The following is a 15,796-nucleotide window of genomic DNA, read 5'->3' as shown; positions in this document are numbered from 1 at the left end:
GCTTGACTCCGGGGCCGTGCTCAGATTCCCCTCTCCTGAGAGAAATCGGAGTGAGGGAGTGAGGACAGGGTGGGGAACATGGGTTAAGGAAAACATGTCACGGCTACAGGATGTCCTCATTGCACACACACCGATTCGCCGAGGGTGCAGGGGGTCAACGGTTAGAAGGTGCAGCAAGCAGGATTGGGTTATGGAGACATCTGAGAAGAGGTAGCAGCATGTGAAATCTGATCCCTCTCTAACAGACTCCAACAGACCAGAGAAAGAGAGAGAGAGAGAGAGAGAGAGAGAGAGAGAGAGAGACGAGTAAGAAATGTGTTCTTTGATAAAAATGATGGTACAGAAAAAAAAGATTCTGTAGGGATTTGGAGATTTGTGTTGGCTGTTAAGCAGAAATAGCTTTAATAAAAATCCTTTTTATTCAAGTGAAGCTTTTCATGACTCTTTGTAAATATTATATAATCTCTTTCTCCTGTTAATGAACCGAAAAGTAATATTTTAGTCATGAATCACAAAATATTCCACCTTTTTTTTAATATTAATTTTCCCACAAGCCAAAAAAAAAAAAACCCAAACAAAACAAAATTTGCTCCTGTTCTGTTGTGTCCATGTTCAGTACTGAACTGTACTTTCATGTCTCGCTCCACACTCGTGTTTAATTCGACATGATTCGGACGTTTTCATTTCTTTCCTTAGCCTACTACGGTCTAACCATTTGAACATACAAACATTTGTGTGAAGAAAACAAAGTAAACTGTGATACCGAACCCATTTCTGCTCTATGAGATGCCCCGAGTGCTTGTTCATAAAATGTGAGTGAGACAGTTACTACAGCTCTGTCGATAAGTTAGATAAGTAATCGGATTGTAGATGCAGTTTCGTGTTGTTTGGCTCTGTGCTCCAGCGTACTGGACGCGGTGTTTAGTCCAATTCATATCCAGTGTTCAGGAACACAGAGTTCTGTAGCGCTCAGATGGCAGAGAAGAAAAGCACAGACTTCTGCTGAAGCAACATGTTTTTAAATGAAGAGCATGTGAGTCGCAAAAATGCCGACAAAAGAACTTTTTTTTGTTTTTTCCTGACATATTTATTTTTAAGAGTGACATCTCTTACATTAAAAAAAAAACAAAAACAAAAAAAAACAGAAAAGCGAGAGCTTTTTGTGCAATGATTTTTTAATTTTGTGGTTTTGGCTCTGAACTCTTTCATAAGAACGCAGAGCTGAAACACATCCTTACTGATAAAAACAGACACCTCTTGCTTTCAGAAACACCTCCCTTTACACTGTCTAAATTCTTTCCATGGAAAAAAGTGATGCTAATAATATTTTTTAATTGATTGCTCAAGAAAAACTCTCAGTATCCACACAGTGAGAGCTTCAAAGCTGAGGGACAGAACACTAAAAGCTAACACATGTCAGAGCCCAGAGCCAAAAGCTCACGTTGGCACCACGGGGAGGCTCAAAGGTCAACATATGACACCACGGAGACCTCATACGCCCCGATCAGGGGCGTCTGTGAGGAGACGCATGCCAGGATGGGGTTTATCAGCCTGGAGAGATAACGTACGTGAAAAATGCTCGGTATCAATTTTACCCAAATCCCTCAACATGTTCTCACTCTGCACAAATTGCACATTAAAATAATAATAAAACAAAATAAAAAAATAATAAAGAATTAAAAAAAAGCCTCAAATCAGCTCAGATCCAACATAATTAACACAGTCGTTAGTGACAACAATCAACAAGCTAATTTTGGCTTGTGATTTCGATTTCTGGGGTAATTACTGCGGTTTATACGTTTATAATAATTCACTTTAATATCAGCTTTCAATCCAACACAACATTTGTGTTTCTAAATACTCTACAGCAGACGAAACCTCTGTACGAATCGAACCGGACGGAAAATTCCGACTAACCTCGTCATTGTTTAACGAATCATTAGCTGAAGTGTTAAATATGAAAACTTGGCCAGTTTTGTGGTGATACACTGGGAAATGTTTTTTAAATAATGGAAAGCATCTGTATTATTCTCAGGTAAACTTCCTAAATTATAGCACATACATTTCCTGGATTACACACAAACATCTGAAATCGATTTACTCAGAGAATCGGATCTAAAGCAGCTGTTACAGTCTCAGTATTAATGCATTTAATTACACAACACAAACCCGGTTCTGTTTTTATGATTATAGCAAAACTGAAAAAAAGATCAATTTTCCAGCTGCTAATACAGCTGTTGATTTTTCTCACTTCCACATAATATACAGAATAACTTGTGTATAAACTACAAAAAAATGATATGGTTTTGATTTAGCTGCTTTGTATAAATAGAAACTTTGTATAAAATGTGAAAACGATCATTAAATAAAACAAGTAAGAAATGAGTACAAATGTTTTAGTTTGACAATAATCCATCTTATAAGAAATCAAGGTGATTTTCTGCATACGCAAAATTTGTGAATGATTCATTAAGCAATAAAAAAAAGCAGGTGAAAGTGTCTAAAATATATTCAGAGAGATTTTTTTTTTAAATAATAGATCTCTCTGAATATATTTTAGACACTTTCACCTGCTTTTTTTTTTTTATTGCTTAATGAATCATTCACAAATTTTGCGTATGCAGAAAACCACCTTGATTCAGTGAATCATTTCAATCATGACAGAGATTCACTTCTCCCTTATATGAGTGGTCCGGTCGAAATGAGTGTTAAAAAAGAGCTTTACTTAACTAACATTATTCACTGTGTTACTCAGTATTAGGAATGTTGTTAATAAACCGTAAGTAATGTTACTGTAAATCCGAAGAAAACATTTGAGTCAGAATCAAAATAGAATCAAATGAGTCGACTCAAAAGAAAATGTTCAACATTATGGATAAACGGTGCACTTTCTCATCAGTGGTCATATGGATGTTGTTCATTTGACATTTTCTCTGGTATTTAGTATATGGTGTATTGCTATATATATAGCTGTTTGGAGTATTAATAACATGATGTGACTGTTTTAATGATTGTATTGTTTTTTAGGCTTTTTGTAAACATTATTGTAATTTCTTTAGCGAATATTTTTGAAAACAGATCAGAGGCCAGCAGGAGATTTATTAACCATGCAGGATTGATAAAGAGTGAGAGATAGAGAGAGAAAAAAGAGAGAGAGCGAAAGAGAGAGAGAGAGAGAGAGAGAGAGAGAGCAAGCACTTAAAGTAATGGAGGTTCAATAACATGGCCCCCTATGGGAACTCTGCTGCAAAGCCATTAGATAAGAGAGTGTGTATGTGTGTGTGTGTGTGTGTGTGTGTGTGTGTGTGTGTGTGTGTGTGTGTTTATGAAACACCACACATGCTGTTAACTCCAGTGTAAAGTAAGTGTGGATTAGTGTGCTCAGGAGGTTCTTTAAAGATCAACATGACCCTGATACATACAACGCTGAAATGGACTGAACCTTCTGCGTGAACTACGTGAACATTCCTGCTTCTGAGTGTTCATGTTTAGAGGAATAATAAAACACACACACACTCACACAACACAAAATCCTATCACAAGTCCAGAGGATTCTTTTTTCTCTCAGCACAAAACCCGTAATATTCGCATTAACTTGCAGAACATGGTGCTGTGTAGAAGACGAAATCCTCTACAGGGAGAACAAAAGCCTTTCCTAAATCAGTGTCACGCTCTTGACCTCCTTCAGTCTGTACAGCGCATGTAACATGGTATCACTGAATAAAACATGCCATTATGGACATGACCTCCTTTCTGGGGTTCTCGTGGGATTTTATTATGTACAGTAGGTATTGTAGAAAAAAAGAAAAATAAAATTAATAAAAATAATAAAAAAATCAGACAGATGAAGTGACTGGACTTGTTGAAGTTTTCCAGAAGGTTTTCTATAATCAGCTGTGGATGTATGTTCTCATTTCTATAGTAACAGCTTTCTCAGGGACGTCTTTGGCAAACGCTGCACCTAATTTATGCGAACAGTGAGTGGATTGAAAAAAAAAATGCGGTTATCCAACAACAATACAATATACGTTACTATGGTGAGTGAGGCTTTCTATAATAAGATGCTTAACCCCTTTAAGAAAGCTGTTTTCGTCTGAGGGAAAGATGGAGAACTTACAAACTCAATTACAGCACAAACACAATGATTTTATTTCTCTAAGAAATAAGTTATAGCTTATAGATGCTGAGACGTAATTAAGTGATAACGTTTTTTTTTTTTTGAGGATGTTCGACAAGATTAAATGTTAAAAAACAAAAAACAAAGATAGATAAATAGATAAAATTATTAAGTATTGTTAAATGAATAAAAAATAAAAATAAAAATTTATTCCGGTATACCAGGAATAAAATCAGTGGCAAAACGTGGTTAGCAGAAAATAATATAATTATCATCAGGGTGGTTTTTCTCTACACAACGTATATGTAGCAAAAATTATTGGCACCCCTAATGATTCTGGTCATTCTGATTAAACAAAAACAAAATTCTCCATTCATTGTTTATTCACTTGATCTTTTGTCATCCCCACCTCATGCCATGTCTGATTCTAAGTGTGATCAGGGCTAAATCAGCTCTCTGACGTTTATTATCAATTATTGTAATATTATTTATCATCAGACCTGCACATTTGAGTTAATGCCCCTAGTCTAAGGATTAAACAGTATCTTTTTTCTTTTTAAATGCCTGTAAATGACACTAAAGTGAGTCAGCGAGGCACAGGAGGGAATTTAAAAAGGTGGATATGTGAAGAAAAGACGGCTCCGTCGCAGTATCTCTAAACTCTAAACGAGATGAAAGCAGTGGAAGAAGAAAAAAAAAAAACGAGTAGGAGTAGGAGAAGGTTGTGATATGTATAAAAGTCTTTAATGTTAGAGGTCACACGGTAATGGAGGAAGAGTGAGATGAGTAAGATCAGAGAGAAAAGGATGAGTTGAATGAGAGAGGAGAAAAGAGTGAAGTGAGTTTAGACAGGTCTGTCAGCTTCAGAGACAATGACGAAGAGATAAACAGATGTCCTGTCCCTCCTCCACACACACACACATACACACACACACACACATGCACACACAATTACAGCTGAGCGGAATAAGGACATAAACAACATAAAGTGGACTGGATTTACTGAAGCAACAGATAACGGACCACAAGGCACCAGGGACGTGATGTGAACGAATCACTGAACTGATGAAAGTGAAGCAGACCGAAAAACAGAGAGACGGATGTGGAGGACTGACTGACAGAGTTACAGAGCTGATTTCAGCTGGTACCTTCATTAGACCATCATAACACGTTCATAAGCTTGGTATGAATCTTTAATACCGGTAATTCTGGAGGATTTCTTGAGGTGATATAAAAGTTTGATGTCGTTTGAAGACTCTGTACTAAGATGAAAATAAAATGAAAAAGATTGAATTATTCAGTAGATCTGTTCTGTGGTAATATACGAACTGCAGGATGTTGAATCTTCTGTTACAAGATATTAGTCTTCCTTCATCAACAGAAAACGGGCATCTACACACACTACGGACAATTTTCCAGAGATGCTAATCAACCTACCATGCATGTCTTTGGACCGGGGGAGGAAACCGGAGTACCCGGAGGAAACCCCCGAGGCACGGGGAGAACATGCAAACTCCACACACACAAGGCGGAGGCGGGACTCAAACGCCCAACCCTGGAGGTGTGAGGCGAACGTGCTAACCACTAAGCCACCGTGCCCCCCCTCCGTGTATAAGGTTCAAATTTCTTATAATAGTACAATTCATTGGTTCTTATGGGGTTTGTTTTAGTTCTACATGTGATTCGGTCCAATCTCTCCTGCCACTGGTTTGTTAGCTGACTGTGTTCACCTGGTTTATGCTAGTTATTGATTCGTTTGATATTCATACCCTGTTGACTCTGAGTATCATTGCTGAGGCTTATAAAAGGTTTGTGTTGCTTTCGGATAACACAGTTTAAATATCCTGAACGATAAAACATACCTGTTGAGAGTTTATGTACGAATGAATGCATCTCGTTCATTCATGCATCTTATACTAAGAAGTACAACGTATATATTTCTGCTTCATGCACCCGTCAAAAATTTTAGGTTCTTCCGTTTCCGTTCAAAACTACTGTGAAGCCTCATTCTCCAGTACAACATGATAAAGCCTATGAACGATTATTGTTCCATCATGCTAGTGTTATAGCTATTTATTAGCCGAATTAATGATTTTTATACTGATCATACTAAGAATTGCTTTTCACAGCCAATATTTTGTGTTTCTAGCACCAGTTTTTGTCGTGTTCATGTGGATCATTGAATGTCTTTGTCATGTCGCACGCCACAGTGGCGTTAATATGAAGCTCATATGAAATCAGACACTCAGGACTTTAAGAATTGTAGTGTTTCTGTTTTTATCCAGAATACTAGGAGAAAAATAATCATAGTAAAGTTTGTATCTTCAAAGTAAACTGTGATATCGAGCCCATTTCTGTGTTATCGATCCCATCTACGTGTTTTTTCTTAATCAGCTAAATTTTAGAGGTGTTTATCTTCAAAACTAAAATTATGTGTAAGATTATCAACAGAGGGAAAAAACTCATTTTAGATCACTTTGTACATGTAGACAGTTTGATTCACATTATACATTATGTGCTAATATGGCGTATAGTGTATTAGAAAGAAAAATACCACAAAATCTTCAAGGTATGGATATAAATGGCACCATAGAATCTACCCTAATTTACGCAAAGTCATGCTACATAAAACCCTGTAATGTCACCTCATGAGTTTTAACATTCATCATTTCTGAAACTGTTATGAATTAACTTTGTGGCCTAAACTGGTTTCCCTTTAAATGAAGTACAAACTCTTCAAAGTCGAGCCTTCAGAAAAAAATGTCCTCAATGTCGCCGAAAGGTCCTCTGTGTTCAAGCCTCAGTGACATTTATATATTCTTTCCTTTTCACTGTTAACCTAGTGAGGATTTGACATTTAAAGGACAAGTCTGAAACAAACAAACAAACCCAAAAACAATAGAATTTCTTTACTTTCTATTCTAAAGCACTACACTACACTAAAGACATCTACAGTTACAGATCATTCAAATAGCTCACGGGAGTGAACTTAACACCCTACACAACATTACTCTGTCCTGGAGCAGTTATTACTCTCTGCTTTGTGTGTCTGAGGAGATTTTCCAAGGATATTGGACAGTAGGAATATTAGGATATTCAATACAATGAATCTGAGGTTTGAGGGGACGATAGAGACAGCAGAAAAGAACAAGACATGCCATATGAATTGAGCAGAAAGAAAAATAAAAAGACCTCAAAGTCATTTACATTGATTTATTGTGCAGACGGTTTAATCCCAAGTGGCTGAAATCGGTACTCAGGATCGATCCGGGGAAGGACGTCATAATCGCGGCTTTGATTTCACACCAATGGATTTCTATATATAGATACTTTTTATAAAGCACTATTATTAATGTGACCTGATTTCTGAATGTAGCTTCTTTTTCAGTATGAAGTCACTTAATATCTAACATTTAAAAATGTAAATAAAATGTAACGTATCAGTTTGAACCGATCGTGTTATACGACTCCCTCTCTCAGAGGATCTCCTTCACACATGGTGAGGTCTCACACGCGTGAGTTTTTTCAAGCCAAACCCAGACCACTGGGTTCAGACAAATCACTTGAGCTGTATTGGATTCTTGTATCGTAGGTACATTCAAAAATGAGTCTTCAAATATAAACTTATGTGGCAAAATATATCATAAGGATTTGTATTTAAATAACTGAATCAGACTCATGCAAATGTCTTCCCTTAATGCATTTAGTGCATGCAGTCTTCATTAGTGTATGAAGTCTTTATTATTGCATTATTACTGAATACAGTACAGTCTTCTTTAGTGCATTTTAGTGCATGCAGTCTTAATTAGTACATAGAATCTTCATTAGTGAATAAAAGCTTCATTAGTGCATGCAGTCTTTATTACTGCAGTCATAATTAGTACATAGAATCTTCGTTAGTGAATAAAAGCTTCATTAGTGCATGCAGTCTTTATTACTGCAGTCATAATTAGTACATATAATCTTCATTAGTGAACAAAAGCTTCATTAGTGCATGCAGTCTTTATTACTGCAGTCTTAATTAGTACATAGAATCTTCATTAGTGAACAAAAGCTTCATTAGTGCATGCAGTCTTTATTACTGCAGTCTTAATTAGTACATAGAATCTTCATTAGTGAATAAAAGCTTCATTAGTGCATGCAGTCTTTATTACTGCAGTCATAATTAGTACATAGAATCTTCATTAGTGAATAAAAGCTTCATTAGTGCATGCAGTCTTTATTACTGCAGTCTTAATTAATACATAGATTCTTCATTAGTGGATTTTATTGCATGCAGTCTTTATTAGTGCTTTTTCCTAATTAGTGCATAGTCCTCATTAGTGTTAAGAGTCTTCATTAGCACATAGTTTTCATTAGTGTGTAGAATCTTCATTAGAACTTTTTAGTGCATGCATTCTTCATTAGTGCATTGTCTTAATTAATGCATGCAGTTTTCATCAGTGTGTAGAGTCTTTATTAGTGCATTTTATTGCATGTAGTCTTAATCAGTGCATGCAGTCAGTCTTCATTAGTACATAGTCAATAGCATGCAGTCTTTAGTAGTGCATTGTCTTAATTAGTGCATAGAGTCTTCATTAGTACATGCAGCTGTCATTCTCTCAGTTACTCTCAGGCTTTATGAATTACACTCGAATCTTGCTCGAATCTTTTTACACCCTTTTTTTAAACACATTTTAGACCGATCTCTCTCGTTAGCAGGTCAGTGTTGTCATTACTGCTGATTATTTAGCAATGAAGCAACCGGCTGAAGTCATCAGAGCATCAGCCAACTCATACAGGCACATGGCGAGAACGTTAAATCCACAAATCTGATTGCGTCTCTTTTCATCGTATCCACTTATCTTCAGTAAATTGTCAGAACTGTACAGATATTTTTATTTATTTGATTTCCACACTTACTGGCAAAATATGCACAAAATCGTGCAAACTCGTACAAGTCATACTGATTTTCAGTACTGGGGCTGCGATCTGTCTTACCAGAATAATGACCCTGAGAAAACGGAGCATAACTTAGGCATCGAGGACTGACGTCATGCCATTTGGCTTCAGATGCCGAGATCTGAGTTCTTAAAAATGTATAATGGGAAAGTTATAATCTGAAAAAAAAAATATGGATGTGATTTATGTGTTTAAACCATGATGTGGTCAGTAAGACTTGGGGAAATATTAGAAGAGCGAGCAGCTGTTGAGCAGATGTGTGAGAATCTTTTCTGCTCGTTTCTAACAATACACACAAGGCAATCTCTTACACTGATGTCTTTTTTAGATACTCACTGGTTATCCCTGTCACGCTGTCAAAGGAGTGTATCTCAGGTTCTACTCTCTCACACACTCATTCACACACTCTCAGCTATAGCAAGGTGAGCCTTCCAGTATCGCCCATGTAGCTAAGAGCTTGCTGGATTAAAGAATCTGGGAAAAAGAGTGCTCCAGAGAGCAATAGGGGAAAAAATGAAAAAATTCTATCACTTGGATCCTTTGACCCATCTCCCTCTTTCACTTTCTCTCGCAGATAGTTTCTTTAGTTTCTTCGACTAAAGGTTCAATTTGGTCTGCTTTTTTTTTTTTTTTTTTTTTTTTTTACTACATTAAAATTTTACTGGTCCATAAAATTTGCAAATTAATATTTTAATATTTAATACTAACATGAATTGTGTTGACTGATACATAGCACCTCTATCTAGGAATAACTCAATACTTTACGTCAATACATTATTTTTTAAAAATTTTTTGTTAACAAGACTTGAAACTACGATTTCCAAAGTCCTCGGTCAGTCAGTACGTGTCGTGTTCATGATGTTAGTGCTTTTTTAAAATTACAGTTATGGGGACGGTTCGTATTATTCATAGTTGGGTAACACAGCGGCTTAAGTTGATTTATTAATTTATAAATATATGGATATATATATATATATATATATATATAAATATTTATAAAAATGGATGGTTGGATGGATTTTTGGATGGTTAGATGGATGGATGGTTGGAAGGAAAAGTGGATTTTGGAATGGATGGATGGATGGATGGATGGATGGATGGATGGATAATTGGCTGTGTGGTTAGATGTATTTTTGGATGGATGGTAGGATGGATCAATGGATTGTTGGAAAAGATCAAGCCATGTCAAAAAGCTTTTATTGACATTTCACCATACCATATATAAAGACGCAGTACAAAGTGAAATGAAACAACGTTTCTCCAGGACCATGGTACACAGAACAACAAAAAAGTTACATAAAACCACACAGAGCTAAGGAGCTAAGTCCTAGCCACATATATTGCAACGTGTAACCTAATGCAACAGTGCGAGATGGTAGCATGGATGGATGGATGGATGAAAATGATGGAAAGATAGATGGATGGGTGAATAATTGAGTGGAAGGTCAGATGTATTTATGGCTGGCTGGCCAGTTGGATGGATGGATGGATGGATAGATGAAAAATGTGGTCATATAAATGAATGGATGGATGGATAGATGGATGTGTGGATGGATGAAAGGATTTTTGGGATTGATGTTTGGACCCTTTTAACTTTAAAATAAATTCCATGTACTCCTTCAGCATGGATTTATTAAAAAAAAAAAAAATCAAATAAATTCTTTGGCACTTTCTATTCCTGAACCTTCGGTAATGAACTTTTCACACTCTCCACAAACTCGGGAGTGGACTTTGGTGCTTGAACTTCTAAACATAATAACTTTGATAATGCAGGTTGTGATTTCTACCCCGTAAAACAAAATACAACATATAAAATAATAATAATGGACCCCCTGGATACTTCATCCCGTGCCCTGGGCCCCACCTTTTGAATCACTGCTCTACAGAACAGCTATGGTTTCATCCTCTTCTTAATATCTTTGGGTCAGACAGTCAGTACCACTAAAGCCAGGACACTGTTTATAAATCCCTTCACAATCCCTGAATGTATCTACACACGCAGCATAGCGGTACAGGAAGAAGCCCTGCTATATGACTACAAAGACCATTTCCACCTAAACAAAACACAATTCCAACACCAAGCGGCTAAATAAACAGAGAGAAAAAAATGTGTAAACATTGCACACGCAACAAAACCGACACAAGGCGATCGTCCATTACATGATACAAACATAACCAGATTGTTCAGGTTTCAACGGTAGAAAGATGAGCACTCTGGGACCAAATAACACCTTTTTTATTAACCACCAATTTTATTTATTTATTTATTTATTTATTTATTTATTCATTCATTCATTCATTCATTCATTCATTCTGTGTTCCATCTTCTCTTACTCTGACCTGCTAATATACAGTATATACTTATTATAAGTACCAGAATTATTCAAATACACCTTGCAGTTTTTAAGATATACTCAAGCAAGAGGCTCAAAAATAGGCCTAGGGTTGAACAGTTTAACTCCTGGGGCTTCACTGTATACAGTATCTACTGCAAATTGTGAAACAGGTCTAAATGGAGTGCTTCGTTGTATCTGAATGCATGATTTTAATCTATATATAAAGGCACAAAAACATCTTGGAAAAACCAAAAGAATAAAATCTTTTCTCATGTCACTTCTGCTAATGTCAGGAGCTCACATACTGTATGACGGAAGCAATTAGCAATTAGTAATTAGAGTTTTAGACAAAAAAAAAACGTTACGAGTCTGTTATTCCTCTCATACCTGCTAAAACAAATGCTCCATTGTTTCCACACAATGTTCCCTGATTTGGCTCACGCTAGCTAAACTGTCACTAGCCGTCGTGCCGGTCCAGACAGCCAGTAAACACACACAAAAACTAAACATCTCTTTAACCCTCCTGCTGATTTATTGTTTTTCTCTAGCAAAATTATTCAGTGAGTAGCAACATTGGTCACATTAGCACGTCTCAAAGATGTGTTTGCACATGCTGCTGTAGCGAGGGAGAAAACTGCGAGGATGAAGGCAGTAACAGAGCATGTGGTGAGAGAAAACACGGCTTCGTACACTCTCGCTGTGTTCTCCCTCTGTGCCTCTCTCATTTGCCTCCTTCAAATCTAATTTGAGGAAAATGAGTACAAGTCTTGTCAGAATGATAAGCTACGTGTTTCCTCAAGATGCAGGAAACTTTAATAATCCGAGCAGACTGTCCTAATGTGTTCAGGCGATTGGCAAACAGAACAAAGTCCGAAAAATTAGAGGATTGCAAAAAAAAAAAAAAACAGACTGAATGAGATCAAATCCCAGGATCACCAAGCTGCAACTGTTGGACATTTGAGCGAGGCTCTTAACCTTCAACTGCTCAGCTGTACTAATTATATGAGATAAATGTTCATCGCGCTGGATACAGGCATCTGCTAAATGCTAAAATTGTAAATAATTTGAACTGTAAGACTGAATATATCGATGGTGTGTGGAGCCGGTGACTGGTCTTTGGCAGCCATATTTGTATTCCACCGTGTTTTCTGGGACTCGGAATTCACAGATGATGGAGTTGACCTGACTAAAATGTGTAATTCAGGAAAAGGTAACATTAAATAAAAGGTGTTTTAACAAATCTGATCAGTTTGGACTACAAAAACACCACATATGTGACTCCAGGTCAAACACAGTATGAAGTATTCATTCGCATGTTCATCTTCAAACTGACCGAATTGTGAATATGAAGCAGCTTCACCTCCTACAGCCTCAGAAGCACTTTCTGTCCAAAATACAGGATATATAGTGGCCTTCAATAATTACATATCGTCGCTGTTGGGTGGAAACCTCCTATGTCCAAATTTTGTCAATTTCATATTTCTTCACATATCGATGCTATTGGTCAGTCCCCACGTGGGTCTGTTGTTTTTACAAGTTATTAACCAATCTAAAGTCTTGAAAATAGCTTGAGCGCAAATCTCATAACTCCATTGGATAGCTGTAATGCTTCTGTGCAGAAATAAACCTGTGAGCCACGAAGGTAAGTTTGCGAGCAGATTAGACAATTTCCACCTATTAGACAGCCTAATCAGTTTATCGTGTTTTGTATTGCATCACTTATAGCTCTTAAACCTTTAAAATAGAGTATAGGAAGATGTATGTAACTACAGTCATTAGCTTTGGTTAACTATTGAAGCCTTGTCTCTTGTCAAAAGGCTCAACGTGCCCGCAGACTTTATTGAACACTGCTGGCAGCAGCGACGTCTGTGTCCGTACTGTTCTTATCAATGACAGCATAATCTCGTATCTCCCTGCTCCCAAGTCATAAAGCTTGTATCTCCGATAAGACATGACTTTGGGAAAATGTTGTGTTAATGTTGGTACACAACAGTATATGATAGCAATATAAGGTATAATAACAACTTTAACAATACAATGTTTAATAACTCGTGTTAATGTAAATACAACGTTTAATAGCGTTTTTTTAATTTCCTGAAAAATAATGGTTTTGGAGATACGAGGATTTCGCCCGACAGCGACGATATACTTTCAATTACTAATCAGTTTCATTTTAAAATATATGTTCTCGGGATAGATTACAATTGCTAAACATCATAATTACGGCTTGTCTCAATGGGCTGTAACTTCTTTTGAATCTTGCACCAGGGTCCAGAATTGGTGATAATGTTGTACAGCTTTACAAATTTGATCCAATCCCAATCACAGCTGAGGCTTTTCTCTGCTAAGTACATCCACATCCTGAATCTGATATTGTGAATGATACTGTTAATGAGTACAGTAGGTACTTATTATTCTGTAGTCTCAGAACTGCTAAAATGCTTAGCAGCACAGAAAAAAAGAACTCTTTTGGAATATGAAAGAGAAGAGAGCTGCGGAGATACCAAACACCCAGATGGTTAGTTACTCTTCAGCATTAGTCATTTGCAAACGCTCGGTAAACTCGCAGGCTGGCGGGCTGACATTATCAATCTTGTTAGGATATTTATGAGAGTCTGCTGGGAAAACGTAGATATGTTGGCATTACTGTAAGAGACTGTAAGCTATTTCTCACTTTTCGTGGAGATGCACGCCAAGTTAATGTTTAGTTAATGTTCACACCACAATGAGGAAAAAACAAGCTTTCAGTGACTGCATTCATGGCACGGTTTATGGCTGCTTCGAGTATTTCAGAATCTCGTCGGATGTTTTTATTGTTTCATCCCATTCTGGTTGTGTTGAAAATCTCGAGTCGAATAGACTTGTCTGAGCTGACAGGAAGGTTACGTTAATTCAAATAACCACTCTTTACAACCTTGGTGATCAGAAAAGCATTTCAGGATGCATAACACTTTATGCTGCCAGGCAACAACAACAACAACAACAACAACAACAACAACAACAACAACAGAAGAGCACACCAATCCATGCCACCTTTGTAAGCTGAGAACAGGAATCTGAGGCTACAATGGGTACAAGTTCACAGACAGATAAAGAGTAGAAAAACAAGAACACCTTTAAAGTAGCGGTCCCCAACTAATGACCGGTTTCATGCAAGACATAAAATGGTAGCAGCAGATCCTTTAAGTCTTATAAGTTACGAGGTGGAGCCTTGTGTTTGCCCAGCACATTCACAGTTGCTCGATCGGATCGAGATCTGGGGAATCTGGAGGCCAAGTCAATACCTTTCTCATGATCTTAAAGCCATTTATGAACCATGTTTGCAGTGTGGCAAAGAGTCTGCTGTTATTAGAGAATACTTGAACCATGAAGAGGTGTTCTTGGTCTGCAGCAATGTTTAAGTAGGTGGTACGTCTCAAAATAACATCCACATGGATTTTTTCAAGGTTTTCCACAAGAACAATGCCCACTCACTTAACAGATGCCATGCAACAAGATTATCAATGTTTGATCACCTGTCAGTGGTTGTAATGTTATGGCTTATCAGTGTATTATGCACTATATGTATATAATGTGGTGGCCTTCAATAATTGCTTCTGTCCTTCATGCTCATGTGCTTTCATTAAAAAACTCCAAAGACTTCTTTCAGTTTAAGGCTTTGTAGTTTCAGTCGCCACATACTATACAGAGCGGGGCTTGGAGCATGTGAATCACCTGTTGTGAAGAACTTGTAATGATAATAACTATAACTCTTTGTATTTCTCTTTAACATGTAGCTTTGTTTTGTTTGGTAGTCTTGGAGTCTTCTGCTGTGTCATCATTGGGTCTTTTACTCTTTTCTTTTTTCTGCTCATTTTTGTAAGGGGTAACTTGTGGGATTAATTTATCGGTTCATAAAAAAACTGCCACTTAGACGGAAAAGTGAAGGAAAGAGGCACAGACTGAACTGGAATTTTTTTACAGAATAAAACACCCTGCTGTCTGCCATAGTCAATAAAATACAAAATGGTTCTGGTACCAAACGGTCCACGCACGGCTCAATACTGGTCCATGGCCATTGGGGTGCTTGGGGACACTTGCTTTAAATCATGGCTCACATGACATGCATATATTTTCACCCGGATTTAGAGACTCACCATAAAAAGTACGGTTCCACATCCTTTCCGTGACCATGTTACCCGGTGGTTTCTGTCCTGTCTGGCTCATAGTCTCATTCAGAGCATGAGCGTAGAGCAGAACTCCGTCATGGAAGCCTCCAGCTATCATGTTCCTCTGGAAAAAAAAAGAATAATAATATATACATAAAAAAAAGAAATAAAGAGAGAACAATGATAGTCAATATCTCAAACGGCAGACAGCACCAGTGTTTATCGGTTAAATGGTATTCAAGCAGCGTACTGTA

General features: G+C 37.1%; 1 protein-coding gene across 1 annotated transcript in view; it reads right to left on the bottom strand.

The window, feature by feature from the left end:
- The window catches only part of npr1a (natriuretic peptide receptor 1a), a 90,562-nt gene that overhangs the window by 34,389 nt on the left and 40,377 nt on the right, over positions 1 to 15,796 (bottom strand). The window contains exon 5 of the mRNA XM_060865570.1: positions 15,531 to 15,666. Coding sequence (XP_060721553.1) covers positions 15,531 to 15,666 — 136 coding nt within the window. The remainder of the gene's footprint in view (positions 1 to 15,530; positions 15,667 to 15,796) is intronic.

Source organism: Tachysurus vachellii, chromosome 3 (genome assembly GCF_030014155.1).
Source record: "Tachysurus vachellii isolate PV-2020 chromosome 3, HZAU_Pvac_v1, whole genome shotgun sequence".
NCBI lineage: Eukaryota > Metazoa > Chordata > Actinopteri > Siluriformes > Bagridae > Tachysurus > Tachysurus vachellii.
This window is presented reverse-complemented; position numbering and strand designations above follow the sequence as displayed.